Source organism: Echeneis naucrates, chromosome 5 (genome assembly GCF_900963305.1).
Source record: "Echeneis naucrates chromosome 5, fEcheNa1.1, whole genome shotgun sequence".
Lineage (NCBI taxonomy): Eukaryota > Metazoa > Chordata > Actinopteri > Carangiformes > Echeneidae > Echeneis > Echeneis naucrates.
In genome coordinates this window covers 9,516,295-9,541,155 of record NC_042515.1, presented here as the reverse complement: position 1 = coordinate 9,541,155, position 24,861 = coordinate 9,516,295, and the positions used below count along the sequence as shown (strand labels likewise).

General features: G+C 41.6%; 1 protein-coding gene across 1 annotated transcript; it reads right to left on the bottom strand.

Annotated features, from left to right (window-relative positions):
* Nucleotides 1-5,848: 5,848 nt before the first annotated feature.
* On the bottom strand, nucleotides 5,849-24,649 carry slc6a11b (solute carrier family 6 member 11b). Its single transcript, XM_029501495.1, has 14 exons — nucleotides 24,439-24,649; nucleotides 23,702-23,836; nucleotides 23,262-23,402; nucleotides 23,026-23,107; nucleotides 20,417-20,549; nucleotides 17,548-17,682; nucleotides 11,820-11,923; nucleotides 11,506-11,630; nucleotides 10,699-10,811; nucleotides 10,198-10,335; nucleotides 8,254-8,356; nucleotides 7,533-7,633; nucleotides 6,961-7,131; nucleotides 5,849-5,992 (listed from the first exon to the last, which is right to left on the bottom strand). Exons 1-14 carry the CDS (start codon nucleotides 24,647-24,649, stop codon nucleotides 5,849-5,851), a joined length of 1,836 nt encoding a protein of 611 aa, XP_029357355.1.
* Nucleotides 24,650-24,861: the final 212 nt, after the last annotated feature.

Genomic DNA, 24,861 nt, shown 5'->3' with positions numbered 1-24,861 from the left:
CTGAGCTTCCTGCCCCGTCTCTCCACTCTCTTCCTCCCAGTTTCAGAAACCATTTTCTTTGTGTTCCTCAAATAACATAGCAGCTTACTCTCACCGACGCCCCTCCCCTATCCATTTCCTTTGGCGGCCCTTCTCTTTCATTTCGTTCTTGCCTTTTCATTTCACCTTTCTATTTCCCACCTGCCTTCCACTTTCCAGACAGCCAACTCTCATTTTGTTTTGACAAGCCTGTAGTCCTATGATACGGCCGGTTACCAACAGTCAAATCAAGAAAAATACACAGAAAATGTTTCATGTCCATTTTCCACCCTTTATACATGTATGTGTAAAAACATGAACTTGACCCAGTTTCCAAGGAGGAGACGGCTGACGGCATCAACCGTGCAGATGATGAACTATTCTTGATATTACATAATGCCATGTCAAGCTAGGGGAGCATGCAAGCTACTGTTTTAGCAATAACAGAAATGAACAGACATATTGACGTGTATGTAGAAAAATTTGCATACTGACGCACGCCTACAAGTGCACGTACATACTTGCACATTTACACACCTGCTCATAAAAACGTGTTCACATGCAGAAATGTTTGCACACACATGCACAATCACACGGACACATGTACTGTGTTTTTCTTTTTTTTTTTTTTTAAACCCGCTATGATGGCAGCTCAGTCACAGTGTTTTGGAATTTGCTGCCCCCTGCTGAAATTATAGGAATAACTCCAGCCTCACAATGCAGCAGAATGAGATCAAAAGAAACCAGAAAACTCTTCAATTAAAAGAGCAAGCAGAATCTTTTTGAAGCACCAGTAATATGGCCTCTGGACGATTTTAGCTGCATGCCTCATATGAGATATTTAATGAACTCCTGCTTTCGTACTGATCTTAATCACGGTGTCACTGACCCCCTACTCGACATTACTGCTCCACTGAAGTAATTTGTCTCTTCTTTCCATTTCTATCTCACTCATAGACTTTGCTGACAATGTCGAGCCTCACGTCAACAGTGCAAGATAAGAAGAACACACAGGGCCATTTGCTTCCCATTACGGCATCCATGCACACACACGCACACAAATGGCAGCAAGCTATTGTTCAAGGTGCTGACCTGCCCTTCAGAGGCTATTTTTGGTGTTGTGCCTTGCCCAAGGACGCTTGGACAGGCAGATAGAAGGAGCAGTAGTCGCACCATTATGAAGTCAGGAAGTCTGTTCTATGGTTAGTAGTTTCAGAAAGTCATTTTCCCCCTCATACTAATATCTACCCCCCCCCCCCCCCAAAAAAAAAAAAAAAAAAAAAAAAATTAAAACTTTACTAAACAAACACTGGTGACAGTTTTTTTTTTATTTTTTTTGCACAATTCCCCCTCGTCACTCTTTATCAAATGATCAGGAGGTAAATCTGGGTTGCTATGATCTTTAGTCAAGGCTGACTTTGCTTTGGTGTGTTGCATTTCTACCTTGTCTTCGCCCTGAAGTGATGCCCCAGAACACCGTGTGTGAGTCAACTAATCTGCCATGCCTTCTCCATAACTGCAGGGCAGAATGCAGCGCCCCCCCCCTCTGACTGCTCTTTGGCTTCGTGTGTGCTCGTCTGTCTTATGGCACCTGTACTGCATCTATTTTACGCTGCCTGTTCGTGCTGTGTGTAATCTGTAATTGCTTCTGCATTATATTATGGGATGTGCTTGTTTCTCTGCCTCTCACTTGGCATGGCCAGGCTAACTGCCAGGTCTCGAGGTAAAAGATTCTTATCTTATTGTTGTCTCAGGCTGAGCTGCTGAGGTCCATTTATCTGTCTCAACACTCCTGTTAATCCGAGCTAATGAGTTGAACCTGAATTTCATCAATATTTTCAATACAAATCTACTTAAAGAAAGCTTTACATGACGACCTGATTGCTGAGTGCTTAGGGAGTGTACCACATGGGTGCAAATTGTCTGATCATCGTCAGACTTGTTGCTCGATGACATTCTCCAGCTCCCTGTCCTTTAATTTACTGCCAGTCTTCACTGTCCAATCTGATAAATGCCCAAGAAAGAACCTTTAAAAAGCTGCTCACGGAGATAAAACTAACATTTAGGTTCATCACAGTGCTGTTTTTCCTAACAAGTTAGCTGTACTCAAAACATTTATGCCTCTGGAAATAAAGACAGTATTGGTCCATCAACCAACCACATTGATTTAGATAAAGTTTTCAGATAAAGCTTATCTCTGCAAGGGAAAAAAAAAATAGGCTGCTTGTTCCCAAGACAGCCATTTAACCCTCACAATACTCAAAACAGGTTTATCTAAGGAGGCCAGAAGCCTTCAGGCCATAAAATGTTTATATTTTTCATGCAGTGGTAATGTGACACAACAACAAAGGACGATTGACTCCACAACAGCGATGGGATCAAGTCGAGATGTCACCTACAAAGCAAAGAAAGTAAAGCTGATGTGTGGCAGTTGGATGTAAGTGCACGACTGCACACACAGAGAGAAACATATTTGGGATTGTATTGACAGTGATATAAAATGGCCTCTAATAGTGTAGCTCACAGAAAAAGAAAAAAAAAACATGCTATCTTGTGTTTTTTATTAGTAAACGGAGTCTGAGATATTGACTGACATTCATCTATCTTGTAATCAGGGCGGATGGAGCAGCTGTTTGCAACCAACACATAAATAACAGAGACCAACAAATATAGCATTTTTTTTTCCTTTCTTTCTGGGCATGTTGCCTTTGCTTGATGGAGACAGTAAAGAAAAACATATGCTGAAGTTCATACAACAAAGGTCTCCAGCTTGAACTGAACAAATAAAGTTCTGAAAATCCATTTGGATTATTGAAGCAGCTGTAATTCGTTAATTTATCTCTTTACAAGTTATTCAGATAACTACAATAATTATCGTTAGATTTCACTGTCTGCCTTACCCTGTGCATTTAATGGGTCTTTTTCACAGCAGACATTCTTGACTTATCGTTGTAAAGGAATTACTAACATTAATGATAACCGTGCTGCAAAAGTTTTCCATTAAATCCTGACAGTGTGAAGGTGAGTCAGCAGTCACAATACTTTACCAGGTCCCTGAATCTGAAGCAGCTGAATGAAATTCATCTGTCATTCATTGCATTATTCAGACACATGCTTTGTCTGTACTGACATGGCTAAAAATGTGTATTTCCCTACAGAGACATCGAGTCAGATGGAGGTCCAGTCTGTGATGCCACAAAACTCAAACCTTTTCTTCAGATCATTAACAATGTGAGTTGTCTTGCTAAAGCGGCTACAACGAACTTGACAGAAGGGAGAGGGAGGTGCAGCTGAGATCCAGTTACTACGCACTCAGAGGAAGAACAGACATGTTGAGGTACAATGTGTATTTCCTAATACGTGTACATCTCGCCCAGACATTCTTCTATAATGTGATTTGTAAAGAGTCTGTGTAAAGACACAAAAATGCCATCCTATATTTTTAGCTTTCATCACAAACACGTTTAAAATATAGCTGAGAAGTTTTTTCCTTTTGAGTAGTGGCAAACAAAAAAAAAAACAAAACAAGAGCCAGCACTCAGTTTCTTTATAATATTTATTCTTAAAAATGAGTAAGCAGACAGTTCTTGTGTCCTGTGAATACCAAAATCTGTGGAGAACAGTACAGAACAGTAAAACACCCTTCATTATATTTCTATAACAAGATCTTTTGACATATCAAAAGACAAAACAGAGAATGTATTCTTTTTTATTACAGCGCTTCTTTTTAAACATTTTTTTCATCTCAAGAAATAAAACAGATTTCTAGAAAGAGATGTAAAAATATGTATCAGCACGATCAGTGTTAAACAGCAGGCTAGAATATCTGATGCACACATCTATTAACTTGCACAAACATCAGTGAGGAGATGATAATGTCATAATGCAATCACACCAGAGGGACCAATCACATGTTTAAGAGGATGTCACGGCTTAGACAGGAGGGGCTTCGTTTACTAATCACTTCCTCGTTTTCCCTCATTACTTACTCGATCATGCACTTCCTCAGCTCATCAATTCCTTATTTATTCCCCTGCCTTCTTTGCCTCCTCCTGAAAAACTGTCAAGAAGAAATCTTCCACATTTCATCCCCTCAGATGCTCTCCTCTGATTGCATTTTCATTTGGAAACAAGGACAGAGGAAAGACAGGAAGGGAAGCGAGAAAGTCGGACAAAGCGAGGAAGGAATAGAGGACAACTCAGGTGTCTTTCAGGTGCTGATTGGATGAAACTGTAATGGACTGAGATCAATCTGAACATTGAGACCAGCTCATTGTCTCTTAACCACAATGAAATGGATTCTAGGGACAGAAGGCTTTCACCCCTGCTGCGACTAAGAAGAATTAAAGGCTGTATTGTTTTAATGCTTTACAATGTGAGGAGAAAAAGGCTGTCAAAACACTAATCAATATCAAGACCAGTGGTGATCATGGATGTGTGCTGAAATACAAAGCATTTAGTGGCACTACAGCTTCATATGAGGCCCTTTCAAAGCCCGACAAGTGATGAAGAAAAGCCAAAAAGATAAGTATAAGAAGTTGAGGGGGAGGACAAGTACAGGTTGAGATGATGGAAGGACAGCAGAAAAAAAGAGAGATGGGGACAGAACGAAAAGAGGGGGCACGAGGAGACAGATGGGTTCTGAAATGTTCATCTGAAGGGCATCCGTCTTCCCCTCTACGGGCGAGCAGGAAATAAAAAAGCAGGGGTGGAAGCACGTCTGTCTGTCACTCTGTGTTAGGCTCAGCATAATTACTGTGAAATAACAGATATCCACGACTTACAGGAGGGCGGCTAGAGGAGAGAGAGAGAGGTGTGTTTTTAGACTCAGCCTGCGAGTTGCTCACTGCTATTCGTAGCCATGTACAGATTTTCAGCTCAAACCTAACAGATGTAAAATTACAGGTGCCTAAAACTGCGGGGATCTATTTTACAGCTTTCAAAACCTGGACTCTTTTTTTTTTTTTATATATTTATCTTCCCTTTAATTTTTTTTACTATAAACCGCCAGCTGTTTAGAAAGAGTTATGCCATAAAAAAATCTGCCAAGACCAAAAGACCCTAAAAATCCTACTTTGATATCAATCAGTTACATCCAGTAAGCAGAGTTTCTTCTTCAATTGCAAAATCACAATTGGTTCAAGTAAATAAAAATCACCAAAGGCCTAAAAGGAATCCCAACCCCTCACAGTCACAGCTGTTTCAGACAGCGTCTCAGATTTCAATGGCAAAACTCTTTATATACCATTAAGATTTGTTTACAGGATAAATCTGTGCACTCCTTCAGCCTCAGAACAAAGACATGCTACTGTATCCTCTCTCAACACACAGAAATTTAGAATGGTCCCCAAGCTGCCACATCTTAGATAGTCACATTTGGGTACCTAGTACCTAAGAGAGAGGTGCAGCGCTCTGCCAGTAAATGTACAGTGTACCTTTCATAGCACAATACCTCGGTATCGTTCTAAAGGCACAAACACTAGTGTGACCAGAACTGACAAGGTATCAGGAAACGTTTTAACCATATACTGTATGTCACCAAATAGATTTTAAAACATTAATGGTTAGAAGAAGAAAGAAACAGCTCCTTTAGTCACAATATTAACTGAAAACCACAAATGTGTTACTCAAAGTTTGTGCAAAACAGAAGCAGACTACAGAATGACGTGATAACCTTTCCCTTTTTTTCGGCTTTTTTTTTTACAAAATGAAAAATAACGCTCCAAGTCATTTGTTTCCTGTTTTGTGTAGTGGTTGATACTGTTGCTGTTGTTGTTGTTTGCTGTAGTTTTTGTTTGCAGGCAGCTTGGTCGGCTAGTCAGGCAATCAGTTAGAAATGCGTCTCCTTCTCTGAGATGGTGGATATTTTCCCATCGACCTTGAGTTTTGCGTCATTGGCAGCATAAGGACTGAGGGCGGCAAGTTTCCCTCTCATTTTCAGGTCTGGGCTGGGAGTCGTCAACTTCTTCATCCTCTGCAGAGTCGGAAATAAGATCGCCAGAAAAGAGGCTGTTATTTAAGTTATTTCTAGTAAGAACATTGAGCTCGTTTTCATCATCATGTGTATAATATTCAGATTAAAATCACAGCGGCAAAAAAAAAAGCCAAATATGAATCCATATGTGTCCGCCAGCAAACATTAGATTGATATTTACAACAAACATGCTCTTTAAATTACCTTAACATCAACTGACCAATGCCTCATTTGTGTGGACATCAGAGTGATTTTTATAGTTTTTATACTTACTTAGAATCCATAAACTCATCTAGTTTATTGAAACATAATGAATGCTGTCTATTTTTCACCATGCCTCGGGTCAAACAAAGACGAGGGGCCACCACTGATTATCTTCTATCAGAAAGCTGGAGTGTCTTTATTTGCTTGCCGTGAAGCAAACAATGAGAGTGCATTCAATTGTGCCGGAGGCCTTTTGAGAAAGTTAGATGCCACGTATCATACGACTGGATTCATGAGGCACATTCAATCAGAAGTTGGCAAGTGTTAAATTAAAATCCTTCCCAAATCCAAAACAAAAGTGAAAGTGAGAAAGAGCAGACGTGCTGTTGTTTTGAATGAAAAACGCACGAGCCACAAGGAGATGAAGAGGCACCTGATGTCAGTGACGGGTTTTTACATGTTTGATGTTATATGCCATTGGTATGATGTAAAAAAGGGGCTAGTTCTCTGTCACGAAATGGGAAGGAGGTGCTGTTCCTTGAATAAAAACTTTCTGTGGAACAGGATATTCAACTGAAGATAAGAAGCTACCATGGTTGGTTGGATGTCACTCATCTATTTACCATGGCTGTAAGAGTACTGTAACAAGTTTTACAATGAATTGGACAAATTTAATAGCTAAGGGTTTATATGCGTTATACAATTAACTCGACCAACATCTTTCTTCATTATTTGAGTAAATTTTCACATTTGTGTGTTTGTACCTCAGAGAAGGTGCCAGGAGTCTTCCAGATCATCCACAGAATGCCCAGAGGGATGCAGACCATCGAAGACATGGCCATGAACCAGCCGATGCCATAGCCCCAGTCAGGGTAGGTGTACACGTTGTTGTACTTCAGTGGTTTGTATTTAATAAGGAAGAAGAGGAATATTCCCTTTGGAAGACAAAAATGATCTCTTTATAAATGCTGTTGTGTACATTTTCAGAAAGGCAGGTTTGATCAATAACAGTCAGATACTGATTTACTGAATTTAAAACCAAGGCCAAAGGGCTTTGTGTAATATATGACTACCATTCAGGTATGAGTTGAAGCTACATTTGGGATGCATATTCAGTGTTTTTGTTTGCATTAAGAGACGTTTCAAACTGAAATTGTTACATAACTGGTCCTATAGCAATATTTACAAAACGTGAGAAATAATATAAATGAAGATTTATCAAAATTATTTTGATCCATAGCTTCACACACAAAAAAGATAAGACAAAGAACAAAGACACAATGCACTGTTGTTGATGCTACAGCTGCACTTAGTTTTGTGTCTGCAGCGGACTCACAGCACAGATGCCCGGGGTCAAGATCATCCAGCACCACTTGATGAAGAAGACAGGTTTGTAGCCAATCATGTCCTCAATATTTAGGTAGAATCTGTCACTACCTGAAATGTAAATCAGTGCGTTGATTGTCAAAATAATGACATGACTGATGTCTCCTGATCAGTGTAGTTGTCTAGACAGAGCTGCTGACTGGATGTGGAAAAGACCTACTCTGATGCTTGTCTCATGGACTCAATCAGTCTGCATTGGTGAATGAGAATGAATGAAAGAACTGTGAGAATAGAATCAGGTGCAAATCGTTTCAATGTTTTGATTTTTATACCCATGAACGACTTCCAAGAAATGAATACATTACAGGAAAGTTTGGCACGTTAAATGAGGAAAAGGAAACACTCTTTCTGAATGGCCATCTTTCATATTGTTGTAGTAAAATAAAGTTGTCATTAGCACATCAGTACAAAGAATCGTTTGCCGTGTTTAGCAGTAAATCCTGCATGTGTCTGAGACCATTCTCCAGCAGAGGGCAGAGAAGATGTATTATTGTTACATGAAGGATGAACAAATTGCACAAGGTTTGTGCAATGCTCTGTATTCCTGTGCTGGAACGACAATTGGATCAGTTACTCAGCTGGAAAAAGACAAACATCTTCATGGCAGGAGTTAGATGAACACTGCTTCAGGATCTCCTGTTAGGTTTTAAATGGAGTCTCGACTCTCTTACCGTACACCCAGCCGATGCATATGGACTCAAATATGGCCACAAAGAGCAAACACATCCCACTGGCAGCATAAGCGTCAAACAGCTGGAACACATACATCCCTCCCTAAGAGGAGGAAACAGGTGGATAACATCAAATGAATTAGGAGTGCTTGACTTAGCATGCAAGAGAGTGATGGCAGAGAGTAAACAAATCCACAGTGTCTTGTAATTTACTGAAAATGAAGAGCTGTCCCATGATTCCCTTTGGTTGTTGTCTCAAGGCTTTCCAGTTTTGATGAAACACCGACGTGGTGTGAAATATTTGAGTCCAAAGGAATGTTATTTGAGAAATTTGAAGAAATTCCCTCAGCATGTTGCAGCGATATCACGATTTTGCAGTTTTTTCGCCTCAGCAGATAACAGGCTCTCTGGCTCAGTTTAAGGGTAGCCTTAGACAGCACTTCCAAAGCTCACTGCGCCATATCTCAACTGATTAGTTTGAATACAGAGAGTGCAGAAATGATGACCTGTAGGATACGAACGGTTTTCTATCAGCTTAGTTCTTTGCGTTTATTGCGGCAGCAGTTTTGAACCGTATCTTTCCTCTCATCACACCCTCAACAAGAAAGCAAAGCATGTGTATTTCCCAAAATGTCAAACTATATTCTCAAAGGTTTGCATTTATTTAGTAACTATTCTTGTGCTCGCATATTATCCCCCCACTATGGCTGCCCGACCTTCGCTCAAGGCAGCTTATCTATTTATTTCTGCCTCCACTAAAAGGGCCATCATAAATAAAATCTTAAAATCTGAACACGACCGGGAGAGTAGGGTTACATCACAGCTCCAAACTGCAAGCAAATAGCTAAGAATATCACCAAACCGTCTCAGCTTGCCTTTTTCAGGCAAGTACTGAGCTACACTCAGATGAGACTTTTTGAGCTGTTATCCCACCTGGGGCTCTTTGTGTCATTTTATCCATGATCGCACTTTGATGGCCGAAAAGAGTGAAGCGTCTGAAGGGCAGGTGGTGTTGGGAAGTGGGAGATGAGTGAAACACAGGGACTATGGGTGGTTTTCATATAGTGGTGACAGGGATAATGCCAACACTCAAAAGTAGAGTGGAGACGTTATCTCTATAGCTGTTGCTATTTGGCCGGTTATGCTGGACTATCTGGCCATATAACTATTTTGAATAAAATGGGCGATGACAAATAGAGGTGAAGTCACTGCAGCTGTCACAAAAACACTGAAGTCAGTGTTCCATTAAATTCTCTTTCCAGTTTTATGGCCACTACCAGCCACTATAGAGAACAGTAGGGTATTCACATATGGAGAGATGGAAGGCTTTTAGTGTGTGTGGATTACCTTCATGTTGTGAGGAGCCAGATTCTCGAACAGGTGAAAGCACTGGTGACATAGTTACTATCATCCTTGGATGGATAACGTGCGGATGAATGTGGACCTTAAGGATTGGAAATTAAGTGCCAAGTGGGAAGTTCTTCCTGGCTAAATGCTGGTTTTTTTGGTTTGAATGATCAGATTGTGTTTCCTGTACCTGTGACATGTGCAATGACGATAAAGTTGAATGTAGACCAATCTAATTTCAAGAGATTTACATATTTTGAAGTTGTATTACAAAACGAATATGTATAAATGAATGTCTTTCACTTCCGAGCCTTGGCCAGATCACACAGTGCCAAGAAAGACATTTGTGGACCTGTTGTGGGATTGGCTTGACAGACAGAGCAATCAGAGAGCGTATGCTGGAAAAATCTGATAGTTTTGAGAAAGCAATCTGAGGCTTTGAAATCGACAGCAATGATAACCTGACATTTAACTTTCAGGAAATAGCAGTGCTTTTTTTTTCTTGTATGTACTCGCAATGCCAGAGAGGCGAGAGTTCATTTTCATTATTTTTGCCTTATCACCATATTTATAGCCATATTAGTCCTTAGTCCTTACCTCTGTGCACATGATGAGACCTATGAAGAAGGAGACTATAGACATGCCAAGAATCAGAAGCTCTCTGCGGTAGCCTCTCCTGAACGTCTCTGGATACATGTCCACCACAGCTGTCACTAAGCTTTCCACGCACACAAACTGGAACAAAAAAATATATATATATATAAAATAAAAAAATCTAAATAAATAAATAAATACATAAATAAAAATCATACATATATATAATATATATATATATTATGCACAATTCAATTACACAAGGCAATGAATATGTTCATAAAAACACAGTATGCAGTCCAAAACTAAACTACTAACTCATCTAAAAATCATATTTGGAATTTGCTAATGCCATTAAAACCAAGTGAGGAGTGCGGTGCTGCAGTACTAGAAGTAAAGTTGAGATGTTTTTCCTTAAAATTTCTGCCGTATTTCCAATAGTTTTATATGCAAATGTTCCCCTAACAAATAACTGATTATTTTAATTCCACTAAGGAGTCTAACCTGACTGTCCAGGCCGAGGAAGATGAGCATCATAAAGAAGAGACAAGCCCAAAGTGGAGACAGAGGCATCATCGTTACAGCCTTGGGGTAGGCAATGAACGCAAGGCCAGGACCTGCACGACAACATCCATGGCAGGAGTTTAAATGCAGAAGGAGTGAGTTATTCAAACAAAATGCAAGGCACAACAGAGGCTATAATGTTGTTGCTTTTCTTCATTTTTAGAAACTCGTAGCTTTGTAGACTGGTGTCAGTGATTATCCTGATGGGGCTTTTAGCTGAGCTTTGTTGTTTACATTATAGTCTTTTTAAGGTGGTAGTTGTGTGAGTTTTGCGGAACATTTAGCGTTCTCTCAATAAAACATATGCACTTCAGAACAAAATGACCTGCCAGCACAAGCGCAACAAAGTAAGAGTTGCACGAGTGCATAAAATGAGATGCTGTTATGAAATTGAGACTTGGCATGACGTCATAGCATAATCTTTTTTTTAGCACCTGCCAATGTTGAGAAACACATCATTTAAAACATTAAGCACTTTCTTCACCATTTTCTAAGACAAACATTTCAAATCACTTGCTCTGTCACTAAATCATTCATACCGACTTGAATAAATCATAATGCGCTGGTCTAAGAGCCGAGGTGAAAAGTGCAGGTTTATATAACTTGTTTTGTTTGTGCATCTTAGCAGAGTAGGAGAAGGGAGCACAAAGATTCAGACAGGCAGTTTCTGGTTTACTGTATCTGTGTAGCTTAATGACATAATTTGAATGGAGGTATGTAATGTTATATTGTCCGTCATTCTCTCACCAGACTCTGCCACAGCTTCGATGGGAACATTTTGTTCATAGGCCATGAAGCCCAACACGGAGAAGATGGCAAAACCTGCGATGAAGCTGGTGCCGCTGTTCAGACAACACAGCATGATGCAGTCCCTGAGGCGCAAGAGAGGGATAAAGAGTGAGAAATCATACCGACAGTATGAGCTGTCCCTGCACCTTAAACTGCAAGGAACGGTGACAGACTGTGATACTGTGAACACCAGTCTGTGTCTCACCTTTTAGCACCGGGGCTTTCCTACCGATCAGCAAACATCCCGGCTGCTGACGGCCAGAATTTCTTACCTGTAGCAGTTATTGTTGTAGGCATTGTAACTTCCCAGAGCAGTGAGACAGCCCAAGCAGATGGCGTAGGAGAAGAAGATTTGGGTTCCTGCATCCACCCATACCTGATGTGAAAGGGGACACAGAGTAGAGAGGAATGTGAGTATGCATGCAGGAGCATCCTCGTGTGAGATGTTGGTTCACCACAAGAAGGTGCCTGAAATTTGCTGCTACTCTCTGGTGTTTCTTCTTTTTTAGGCAATTTCACTTTCATACAAGAGACTGATATTTAAGGTTCGGATAGAAACTATACCAGTGAGAGAAATACTTTACAGACCATGCTGAGGTTAAATGTAATCAGTCTACACTACTAGGTCCAGTATGAGGCCCCTTGTCTAATTATTAACCAGGTTTTCCTTAAATTGTTTGTATACGCACAGCACACAAACACATGCCGAAATCAAAGTTTCGGAAAGATCTTTTATCATTCCTGATTAAAGTGTTGGTTTGACTCCTTCACTATTATCACTGAAAGTAATGATTCTTTATGTAATTTTTAAATCAATCATTAGCGTGAAGAGAATCCAATCCATCTGTGAACCACAAAATGCCAAGAGGTGACTTTTTATCTGGGCTAATGATACCACCTCCTTTTCTTTTGTTACCCTCCATCTACCAGATTTTTATCATTTCACTGACTCCATTAGGAAATTATGCCTCACTTGAACCATTTCCTTTCCTCCCTGAGAGGCAGTCAGAGCAGCAGCATGAATAATGGATTATTATCATGCTAAATGTAGCTACAAAAAAAGATTTGTCCAGTGTCTAAATAATAATTCTTCACTAACTCTGTGGCAGTGAGAAGAGCGGTGAATTGGTTTCATTTGTGGCCAAAGTTAGTTTTAAACTTCAACATTTAATTTTATTCGGTCTACACAATAGTCTGTGTATGGAATAGTAGGATAATACCATAAATTCATACACTTGAGTAAGCATGGAATGGCTCTGGCATACAGTAATTAAATAAATCACACTAAGCTACAACTACAGCAACCTGTTTAAGTGAAGAAGTAAATATTTGGTCATGAATACAGGTAAAGAGTTAGTTATTTTCTGTTGTATCCCATCTTTTATACACAATATTTAGGGATAACATGGAAATGGGACAGCACTTTCATTCATGGACTCCATGGGGATTTACACATGTAAGATTTCTGAATGAGAGAGCAATAAAATGTGCATTATGAAACTAGTTTGAAGTGCAGCACCGGACCCTAAAAACCCCCGTAGCGTGGGGTGCTAGAGAATTCAAACTTAATGCATCATGGCTCTTTGAAAACTCTCTCACATCACCATTCAGCCACTAATCTCATTTCCCCACCGAGAAACAATTGACAAACGCACGGTCTTCGCTCCCTCCTGGGAGTAACCACGGTAACTTCTGTGACCTCACAAACACAGGACTGTTCCTGTGGAAGAACAGGCCTTTCTCTCCTAATGTTCATTAATGTTCCCTTTAGTTCACCCTCGGCTGATGGCCGCACAGCGCCGTGAAACCTTAAAGGCCCAGGCTCGGAGAGAATCACTTGTTGATGTTGTGCCTAATTTGGCCAGCTTGTGTTTGGTTATGTTGAGACTGTGGCTCCAGGAAACTTTTCTACTGTGTGAAAGCTGGATGACAACAGCTGTAAGATTGTGTTCTTTTCTTTTAGGTGCTCCTCACATCCTCTCTTTTAAGGTATGAGATCCACAGGTATTTCTGTGACGCGTGACACATCCTGCTGAAATAAGTCAGTTTCACTCACTGCTTGCCTTCACTGGAAGGAAAAATGTGGCAAGACACATAAAAACACTCTGCGTTGAAAAAAATATTTTTTATCTCCACAATGGTTTCACAAAGTGGTTTGATTACCTTCAAACTACATTTATTGGTCCACCCACCAATGAAATTTTTTTTGTTCTGTTGTAAAAGACATCACGCTTCTGCACATCTGCCACCAAACCTGCTTCTAACTATCTGTGATACAACAAAAGGGTCCCAAATTAAACCCAGATTTAAGGTCAGCACAGAAAAACTTTCGTCTTCACTAGATTAATTTAAGGTTATGCGAAAATGCTAAACTCATAACAGAAGTGGTAAAAAGTTAAATAAGTAATAATAAAAAGCAGAACTTATTTGAATAGACAACAGCTATGAACATTGCTGCAATTTAAACCTCACAGAAGCACAACCAACAATGCAATTTTTATCCAAATGTATTTCTTGGAAAGGCTACAATAACCAAAGAAAGCCAGAAATGTCTCACCACAATGTATGAGAAAAAAAGACAGGATGATTGAAATTACACTGCATTATATTAGATATTATTTTTTCTTCAGTTCTATTGAATGGAATATTTCCATATGTTTGAATAATTTACCAAAACTAGGTATGCACAAAACAAATTGTGTTTTTATGGAAGCACCTCAACATTATCTGACGTTAACGGATGGCTCTGGTGTTCTTGTTCTCTTCAGCATCATTCTGGGTGAGTAAACAACTCCATCATGCCCAGATTTTCTGAAATAATTGAAGACATTCATCTCTTTGTATCAGTGCCAAGCTTTCACCTTTTTCACACAGGTCATACACTGATAGATGAACACATCAATCTTTTAACAAAGCAGCTATAACCGGCATTTTTACGCTAACAATAGATTGCATAACGTCTTGCATGTATGGAGACTGGACCCCCGTGAATGATCACTCTGCAGTTCTCCCAGAATATTATGGTGCTTCAGGGTGAAGTTTAACATCCCGCAGCTTCAGTGTTTTGACTGCTCACTGAAAACTGCTTTCAGCCACAGCAGGCAGCTGGTTTCTGCAAAAGAAAACCCTCAAATCTCAACTAGTGGCTGAAAAAGTGGAGCATTTAGCAGCTAAGGCGCCACATAGTTTGCTCAGGGCTAAAAGGGGGGAGGACTGGAGGTCAACACAGGCAACTAACTTCAGATTATACGTCAGTGCTGTTTCCTCATTTCGCAAAATCAGTTATTGCAGCTTTAAGCTTTGACTCCACTCGCTGTTCTACTTTTTGTCAAAGAAGGGAAGAAAAGCATTGTGTCTCTCGCTGTGTTAGGAAGTTTGCCTACGGATACAATAGCTTTGGCACGAGAGGATCCGGAGAAGGGAGACAAACCAGCTGTATAACATGGGAGGCTAACAGCAAACGCTTCGGAATAAGAGCGTGTAAGAAGTGTAAAAGAGAAGGGGTGATGCAGAGCGCTGGGTGGACGGTGACGAGGCGGGGGGGGTGACAATGAAGTTCAGGGGTGTAAAAAGAGAGGGTGACAGAGCCCAACACACACCTACTCAGATACACACTCCACACAGCCTGCTGGACAGAACAGAGCGCTGATTGTCCTTGAGGAAACAAATTTCACATTGGTGTCAGAAGTAATGTCTTCCTCTGCCAAGCAGCAGCACTTCTTTATCACCCTGCTTCCCTCTCTCTGCACCTGTGTTTGTGTCTTTGTTTGTCAACCCTTTTTGTTCTTCAACACCCAGTTGTTCTATGCAGTTTTATTTTTCGAAACTGCACACATGCAACACTCGGCTCCTGTGTATTAAAAACTGGAGATTTGCTCATTTCTACATGTATTGCAAGGAGCTGCCTGTTTTCTGAAAATGTTTTATTGTTTATTCTATTATCTATAAAATGATGGAATACACAATTTTATGTCCTGTCGTTTTCTTGTCCTGAACAGTCATAACAGCAATATGGAAAAATACTGGCCACTGTGCGTTCACCACAAATGAATGCTCATGCGATATAAAGTCAACATAGCATGACACTGTTGCTTTGGACCGTCTGCCAGTGCAGATACAAATAAACTGTATTTCTGCAGCATTTCACTGCTAACATTTTCTTGCTGTCATGTGATTAGTCTGCTGTTGCAATGAAGCGTGTAAAACTGGTGTTCAGATAAGAGGAGGTGATCAACAGTCTGCTAGCAGATAGTTCTGCAGCACTGTGATATGACCAAATGTGATACTTGACAGAGAGGTGCAATTTTTAAAGCAAACTATATTTTTATGAAAGTAAACAGGCTTTGAAAACAGGCACCAGCATCAGTGTCTTCATGCCTGATCCACTGGGAACTTGCCAAATTTCAATCTTGCTTTCTTAATACATTATCATTGTGATATATATACGCAATTAGAAATTTACAATGATGATACATTTATTTTTCAGCACAGGCGTCCTCCGGAATATACATTATGTGTTTTACCTCAAAAAAACGGAGCTGATATAAGAAAAATGCTTGCCGCTTCCTTTGACAACACTTTGTAACACTTCGTTGTTTTCTATTAGGCCACCTGCCGATAGAAAGATGTGAAACTCTGTACGAACAAACGTGTATCTATCAGCTCCAATCTGTTTGCTGTGTTCGTCACTCAGACTCTTCATCAGTCCCAATTTATGTTGCCATGACACCCCATCCAATGGCATTTTCTAGTGCACTGTTGCCTCGCGACCCAAAGCTGTCTGCCTTTTCCAGATGAGGTTACGGAGGATGCTCTCTGTGTGTGTGTGTGTGTGTGTGTGTGTGTGTGTGTGTGTGTGTGTGTGTGTGTGTGTGTGTGTGTGTGTGTGTGTGTGTGTGTGTGTGTGTGTGTGTGTGTGTGTGTGTGTGTGTGTGTGTGTGTGTGTGTGTGTGTGTGTGTGTGTGTGAGTTAAAGCACCAGCACTATGAGCCTCAAATCCTGAACTTTCAACCCGTCTGGGCTCTCAGAGCTCGCTGCTTATCTGACACTTGATCATCTAATCACCAGCAGGAAGACTCGGCAGGAGGACAAGGCATCGTTGTGGCATCATTGCCACAAGAGCGGTGTGCCTCAATATGCTTCCCTACATCTGCTTCTCCCCTTTTGCTAGGTGGGAAATAGCTTTCTTTCTGCATTACAGTAACCAGAGCTAACTAGCGATATGTAGGATACAAAGTACTTCTCTCCTGTTGCATTATATCAACAACACCACCTGTCCCACTGGCAGCCTCTCAGCTCCAGACAGGTGGCAGTGAGGCAAGGTTAGAAATGTATTCCCACGAGTCTCATGTCTTTTGCCCTTGCAATTCAGCAATTAGGATGGTGACAACAGTTCACTTGGTTTAAACACAATAGAGATCATTGGTCTGCCTTTAGCTTGCGGTTGGAATTACACAAGAATAACAGAAACATGGGTGTGAAGATGGGGAGAGTTAGAATTATCTGTGCCTCGGAGCGAAATGTGCAGTATTTATCGTATGCTATATAAAAGTCAGCAGTGAAATGGCCACATATAGACGTGATATGGACAAGTTACAGAGAAGGCTCATAATCAGCTTCAGTAACCTGCCAACCTGCTGCCCTCAGCCTCTGAGCAGCACAACTCAAGTTATTTTTCATGTTTCTGACCTGCAGTGTCTGGATTTGTTACATATGCATTTTAAAACTAAGATGTCAGCGGTTTGCTGACATTTTCTACTGACTGTTAAGGAAGAGTAGATCTTTTAAACTGCAGTAGGTGGCCCGGTGAATGTCCTGTGTTTCTGGTTACTTTCTATATGGGAGGGATCCAAACAGACAACTACAGATCACAGCAGGTGGCAAGTCCTAAAACAGCAATAACAAACTGCAGGTGGCTTTACCTACATGCTACCTGATTTGATGTTCATTTCACGATGACGGTCTGGTGACCACACAAAACTGTGGTTCGGCCAAGCCTACCTGAGGGTCAGAGAGACGGGAAATGTCTGGGTAGAGGTAGAACTTGATGCCGTCAAACGCTCCTGGCAGCGTCACACCTCTGATAAGGAGGACCAGCAGCATGACGTAGGGGAAGGTAGCTGTCACATATACAACCTGCAGATATAAACATGCACAAATTTCAAAGATTAATGACAACATCGTGAGTAACTGACATTACGTAAAATGAAGCCGACATGAAGTTGTGCAAAGCAAAAACCATGCAGGCAATAGTCAGGATTTATTAATCTTGGGTGCTGACCAACATTACAACCTCTCGTCCACCCACTTGCGTTGTTTTGTTTTTTCCAGATAAATAATAACATGTGACTGCTCACATCCAGAGGTGAAGGGATGCGACATTAACGCTCCACACATGTTCAGTCAGGAAAAGACAGGAGAGTGGGAAGAAAAGTGAGGTAGAGAAGAGATAAGAAACATGACCACAACTGACTTAGCCATGCTGTGCTGCAGTGTGGCAACTACAGAGAAAGAAAATTAATTGCTTGGGTTTTGTGTAGAACAAAGGAAGCATCCAGCAAGTTCTAACCAATATGGCAGATGTAGAGGTTGGGAGAACTTCTGTTCTATACACTATACACGAACTCCTCTGATTGATGTATACTGAATGTAGTGGCGGAAAGATAGTGATAGCTTCAGGTGCTTTTCAGTATTGCTCCGCAGCCAGTTTACTGGCTGTTTGCAAAACCAGATGAACCGGCCCTCCCCGTCAAAGCCAGTGGTTTCTATCCTTCAGTCGGGGACCCACTAGACAAACGGGTCAAAAAAATTACAGGGACACAAATGTAATTTCTGTTTTGTAGTATGAAGTTTTGGATCAGCTTACAGCACTACATCACACAGCCTGGTACCCACAAACAGCCATAACGGTACTCCTGTTATATAAAGCGATACATGTTGCACAGGATCAGAGTCAACTCCCGGACAGGAAGCCCATACCATCTGTACAGTAGCTAGCACTTTCTAACCATCAAACCTACACTCCCTTCTCTTTCATAGAACTATTCAGGTTTTGCAGAATTGTGCTCAACATCTCAAGACTCTTAGAAACCCCTTGAACAAAAACCCTGGCCTCTTGGAAGGCAGAGGCGGGCAACATACATCCCCTGGCTTGCTGGCATCCAGTCAAAGTCCAATTGAGGACAAAACAGGACAGAACAGAGCCAGGCCAGGGAACTGAAAAGAAAAGAAGGCTCCTCTGGCCCCATCTCTTGAACAGGAGAAGCCCGGAGGAGTGATGCTGGCAGTGTGGGAAAATGTGCTTCTCTTTGAAGCATGCACAGAATTGCGTGAGTACACACACACACACACACTTCATTCACAACCTTGAAATGGGTGTGCACATACAACAGATATGGAATCAGACCATTTGGCCTAAACACATAGAAAACACAACCTGTGAACATTAATTCACAGGTGTGCACCGTCTGGTCACATTAGTCCACTACTGCAAGCTAAACTTTTATGAATGGGCGATCCTCTTCGGGTGGGTGGGCAATGGGGTGAGTGTGTGTGTGTTTGAGAGGGAGGGGGGTCCTAACCAAGGTACTGTCTGAACCAGAAGGATGCATGAGACTTAATGAGATTGTCCACTCTAAACTCTCTTAATCCTGGTGTGGCCTAAAGGGAAAGTGTGGGAAAACCTGTCTCATGCCCAACAGATCCCTCCTTTAATTTGTCAGATAAAATGATTACACATTCTAAACCTTTTTTTTTTTTTTTTCCCTTTTTCTCCCCATCTTTCTTGAGATGAAATGCAAAATATTCAAGCTCTCCGTGAACTTTTGATGCTCCACATGCACCTTCCAGCTCACCACGGGTAAAGATTTAAGCCCACAACAAATTTACTGCTCAAACTTGCCCCTGCCTCGTAAATTTAACGGGAGGGCTTACATGTGAGAATGAGCGGCAAACACAGCCAACAATAGCAAACAGCCTCACAGAGTTGGAACTGAATGGGCTGTAGGGTCTGCGGAGAAGAAAGCACCTCTCTCTTGCAATGAGTGAGCTGCGGTTAATTTCTCATAGCCGGAGTGAGAGGAACAGAGACAGCAGAAGCGGAGGCTGAGGATACAATCTGCATGCTCCTCATGAACACTCTCCTTTCCCCCAGTGAATGCAGGAATCAATCTTGGACCAGCCGCTAAAGCCCAGCCACGAAGAAGCATTCTCCCCTCTTACTTCACAGCCACACAAAAGACACTTCAGGGAGATATAGGCACTGCCGCCTAGTTGTTTTTTCTCCCCCCGTCATGTAGAATGTGAACCCATTCATTTTTCGCTCTACTCTCTTTCATTCCTCTTTCTCGCTCCATCTCCATCTCTCTGCTCATTCTGGCTCATTGAATCTGAGAAGAATTTCTTGAGGGCAACTGAGCACTCATAGCAAGGTGCAGACTCCATGCTATCGTCCTCAAGGCTGCAAGAAGAGACTCAAAGAGGACATTAAAATGGAAAGGGTGACGGGGGAAAAGGTAGAAGTGGGTGGCACAGACACCCCTTTTGTTTCAGCTTGTAAGAGGAAAATACTTGTGGCTTCCTGTGAGGGAGTTCTTTTGAGGACATGAAGCTAAAGTGCTTCAGCTTGTGTGTGACTGTTTCAGCATTTAAGACAAAAATGAAAATTGCTCAAAGAAATAAAATTGGCATCAGCAGCAGCAAAAAAGCATCCGCCCACATTCATAAAGATGCACATGTTCCTCCATCATCTCAATTGTAACCATGAAATTCCAATCACTCTTTGTATTGCATGAGAAACAGTTCAAGCACACAAACATACACAATCACACACACAAGAACATAATAGTAAACATGCATTACTCTGTCTTACTTTGCCAGTTGACTTGGGCCCTTTCCAGATGCAGAAGTAGCAGATGAACCATGCCAACGCCAGACACATGGCCAGCTCCCATCGCACTCCCCCCATGTGCTCAATACCATCTGATATTTTCAGTACTCTGCGCCTGTTTTAACGCAGAAAACACAGAGGATTGCTATCGTTTTGATTTCAGGGGCAGAGTTAGTTAGACATGTTAAGGCATGGGAGAAATGCTTTCTGAAAATGCTGAAGCGATATCACTTCGTGGTGCCTCTACAGAGGTTTTAAAATCAGTCTGCAGACATTCAGAGCACAAACTCTATTTAATACATTATTAAATTAACTCTGAAAAAGAAAATGAACAATTTACGCACTGGTTTTGGCCACTGAAGCTCCTCCACTGCAGAGCAATTTCACGGAATTTACACATATTCACACCGTCTCTCAGGATGATTGATCATAGCCTTTTCCTGATCGTAACTGTCTCCCAGTGACTGAAGGAAACACAACATGGAGCACACCTACTGGGATCAAATGTCACTAACTCACTCAGTGGCTAACCCGAAGACCACTAACTACAGGGTTGTTACTGCAAAATCACAAGGAGCAGATGAGGAATAATGTCTGCTTTGACTAAGAACCCACTTTCTGTGGCTGTAAAAGCTGCACAGAAACCATCTCAAATGTTGATGGAATGAGGCCAGACCTATATGACAAAAGCTGTAGGTGGCAATGCAGTCTGAAGGGAAGATGGCACACAAGGCCACAACCAGAAAATCAATGTTTTCTTTGCTGCACTCCCTTGGCCCAAAGGTTTTCCCATAAAAGAAATTTCTATGTGTGACCATAAGCTGCTGACATCGATGGTCAGTAGAGATAGATAAAAGTTAACCATAGGAAAATGGAGGCTCCTCCAAAATGTTCAATTTGTGCAAATGTGAAGCTCTGCAGGAAGAGTGTGATGCCAAGAAGAAATGCCACGGTTATTATAAAGGCTTTACTGCGATACACCTACAGAGGTGGTGGCGTGGCTCACAGCATGTTTTCTGCGATAATGACATCATAGCTTGTCAGCTATGGTGAATCAACAGTTCATTTCCTGTTTGTTGAAGCGTAGCCAGGCATCAGCATTGATGGGAGGATGAGAAGTGGGAGTCGAAGCCACAGAGCCACATGGTCCTGCCAAATCTTTGCCACCAAGTTCATCCCCGGAGCTCCTGACCAGCCATTGATCATCGTGACATGTTCTTGGTGGCCGGCCACAGGCTACGTCCAACACAGCCCCCCTGCCCCTGCCTGGTCAGTCGAGAGGGCAAGATGTGAACGCTAATGTGTGTAAATACACTTGTCCGTGGCCTAAAGTGTGGGTGAATTGGTTTTGTATGGGCGCATAGAGTAGCATTCCTTTTGTGTGTGACTCACTCACATGCTGTTTATGTGATTTTGATGGAGTAGGTGTGCAAAGTGAAAAGAATGATCTATTGCTGTTTCTAAGTTTCCTATGTTGAGATATTCTCTACCTGATGAGACAAGACCAACAATTTGGGTTAGTTTGACCATTTGTGAAAATTTTAAATGTAAATGTTGATCTGGTAAAACTCTTACTCCGTCCACTTTCCTCCCTGATTGCAGTATTTTGTCTCCTGAAATATTCTTTTCTTTTTCAGACCACTTTTAAACCACTTTTGCTGTAATATTATTGGAAGTTTTCTTCATTATTACCATTACCCATTTACTCTACTGTCCAGACTCTGGGTGTACCATCAACGAGAAAAGACTTTTTTATTTTAAATGGAAGTTTGAATAAAGGAAATTTTGTTGAACCAACATAAAAAAAAAAACAAAACAAAACATACAGATGGCAAAATACAGCTTGTTTAATTTACGAATTTGCGGTTTGTTTACGCTGTATATACAGTACAGAACACAACAGTCTGTCTTGGCAAAGACTGAACAAGGCTCAGTAGGTTGCAATTTTTGCCAGCACCGTGTTGGTTGGCTCTTTGGGCCATGTCTGTCTCTGGGTTTAGGTTTGTGTTGCTGGCTCAAATTTGACATTTCCATCACTTTTACACCAGCCATTTCTCTTCTATTGGATTTCAGTGAACAACACACATTAACATTTAAACATAAGTGTCGTTTACCTAAAGTATTCATTTTGAAAAGATTCATCAGCGGCTTGAAAATGAGATTTGACCCAGCAGTGTAAACACAGCCACTGGCACTAGGACAGGAAGTGTGGTCAGCATTACACAGTGACAAGGCCTGATCTGTTGCCACACACATGGTTCTAGCTGGGAGGCAGCTGGCCTACCAGGCCCTGCTGATATACAAATATGAAAAGGGCTGACTAATTATTGGGGGAAAGGCTGGGGGAGGGGTCTGTGACACAGTCTGGAGCCATCATCAGCTCGGCATTTCAACAATAATGGTATATGATGACAGGACTTGTTAAGGACTGCCTGGACTGACAAAGCATCAACTCACGCCAGGGCAAATGCCGCTGTAACATTTAGCACCCACAGAGATAAAAGCCACAGCTACAGTATGTTCTTTAATGTGAGGTCCTACACTGAGAAAGAGAGGGAAAATGAAGATCAGGTGAAAGGATTTGTACTCACTCCCAGAACTCCATGACTGGAGAGGTTGCATTGGGGTTTGTGATGTTGGTTGCATTTTCTCCGTAGTAGTCAACGCAGTTCTCTGTCAAAAAAAAACACAAAACAAAAACAAAAGAGGGTGTACTGCAGGTGACACTGCATACCATACTCTGTATTTATAAAAAAACATGGACGTACGTGATGCTCTATGGTTGCAAGATTATTTTACTGTCTTATCCAACACTCCCTCCTCCTACCTGTGTTCCAGTAATGCCCACATCCAGCCCAGGGCAATTCAGTGGTGAAGCAGTTGAAGAGGTAGAAGATAGCCCAGGCTAGGATCACTACATAGTACACGTTTAGGTGAGCCTCGATCACCTGCGTAGCATATCCAATCCCTGAAAGGCAACGATTAAAAAAAGGAAAAAATGGGAAAGCAATCAAATGGTACATTTGATAACATTAGATCTGACCAGTGCCAGTACGAAATCCATAGAAGTCAGTAGTGATACAGTTGGGAGAAACTGGCCAAATAAATAAATACATAGAAAGCAAATAAATGTGTCACGATCATCGAAGGGAAAACAACCTGATATCATGCACGTGTGTTTGCGTACAATAAATAATTTCATCAGAACACTAGTATTTTATGCCTGTAAACATTGGACTGATTAAAAAGTAGTGAGAGTGTTCTCACCCTCAAACAGTGGGCAGACTTTCCTCCAGCAGGTGATGCCTCCTTCACTCGTGAACTGTCCCAGTGCAGTCTCCAGGAAAAACACGGGGATACCGCAGCACACGAAGAAGATGACATACGGAACGAAGAACGCACCTGTACGCACAACAGAGGAAATGCTTGTGTACTAGAATTACAAGGCAGATAGTCTAAAAGTTCCAACAAGATAATACTTATTAAATCCAATTTCTGTTAGGATTTATTCCGATTATTTCAGGTGAGGATGAGGGCAGTTGCTGTGATGCCACACTCATTGAGCAGGCTGACCTTTTTAGATTATGAGGAAGCTCCACACTGTGATGTCTAATGGTGCCTTAATGAGGGACGCCACCTCTGTCACTGACACAACTGTGCATAATGGATGTAATAATAAAGGACATCATATTGTGCTGCTTGTCGCTGTTCTGTTTACAGTCAGCAAAGCTCTCAGAGAGGAAATTTACATCCTCTTTGGCTGAAGTATTGCGAAACTTATGTACACAGTAATCTGTCGTACATTTTACCGGTCGAATCCTTTTCACCTTTATCTTAAACAGATGTGTTTCCCCTCCAGTCTTTCTAATCCCAGTTTACAGGTCCCTGTCATACCTCCTCTTATGCCAATCACTTTATTACAAAACATGTCCCATCACCTTGACTGTGATTATTGTTGTCTCTTGTGTGCATCCTAGAAACTCAGGTGAGAAATTCCTCCCTACCTCCTCCATTCTTGTAGCAGAGGTAAGGAAACCTCCAGACGTTGCCCAGCCCGATGATCTCTCCGGCCACAGACAGGACAAACTCGATCTTGTTGTTCCAGTGGCCCCTCTCATTGTACTCCCCGTTGTCTAGGCTGGAGCTGGACCCTTCCGGGTCTCTCCCTTCCTCTGGCTTACCGTTTATAACGGGCCCACTCTTCTCAGCTGTCATGACGCTCCAGCAGCCCGCTGAGAGACAAAACAACAAATAGACAGACGATCAAAACCAGGTGGTGCCGCAACAACAACTTTAAAATGGACTCTGACTTGTTATCTGAAATTTGAATCCGTCTTGGGACATCTAACTCTCAACAGGACTGCCACATTTATGCAGCACCAAAGCTGTCTGAGAGTCCACAGAGTCCAGAGATACATGTGGACTTC

Coding starts and splice junctions, on each gene's coding strand:
- slc6a11b (XM_029501495.1), bottom strand. CDS start 24,649: ATGACAGCTGAGAAGAGTGGGCCCGTTATAAACGGTAAGCCAGAGGAA. Junction 10,812..11,505: donor CGAAGCTGTGGCAGAGTCTG/GTGAGAGAATGA, acceptor GTTGTCGTGCAG/GTCCTGGCCTTGCGTTCATT. Junction 7,132..7,532: donor TGACCCCGGGCATCTGTGCT/GTGAGTCCGCTG, acceptor TGTCTTCCAAAG/GGAATATTCCTCTTCTTCCT.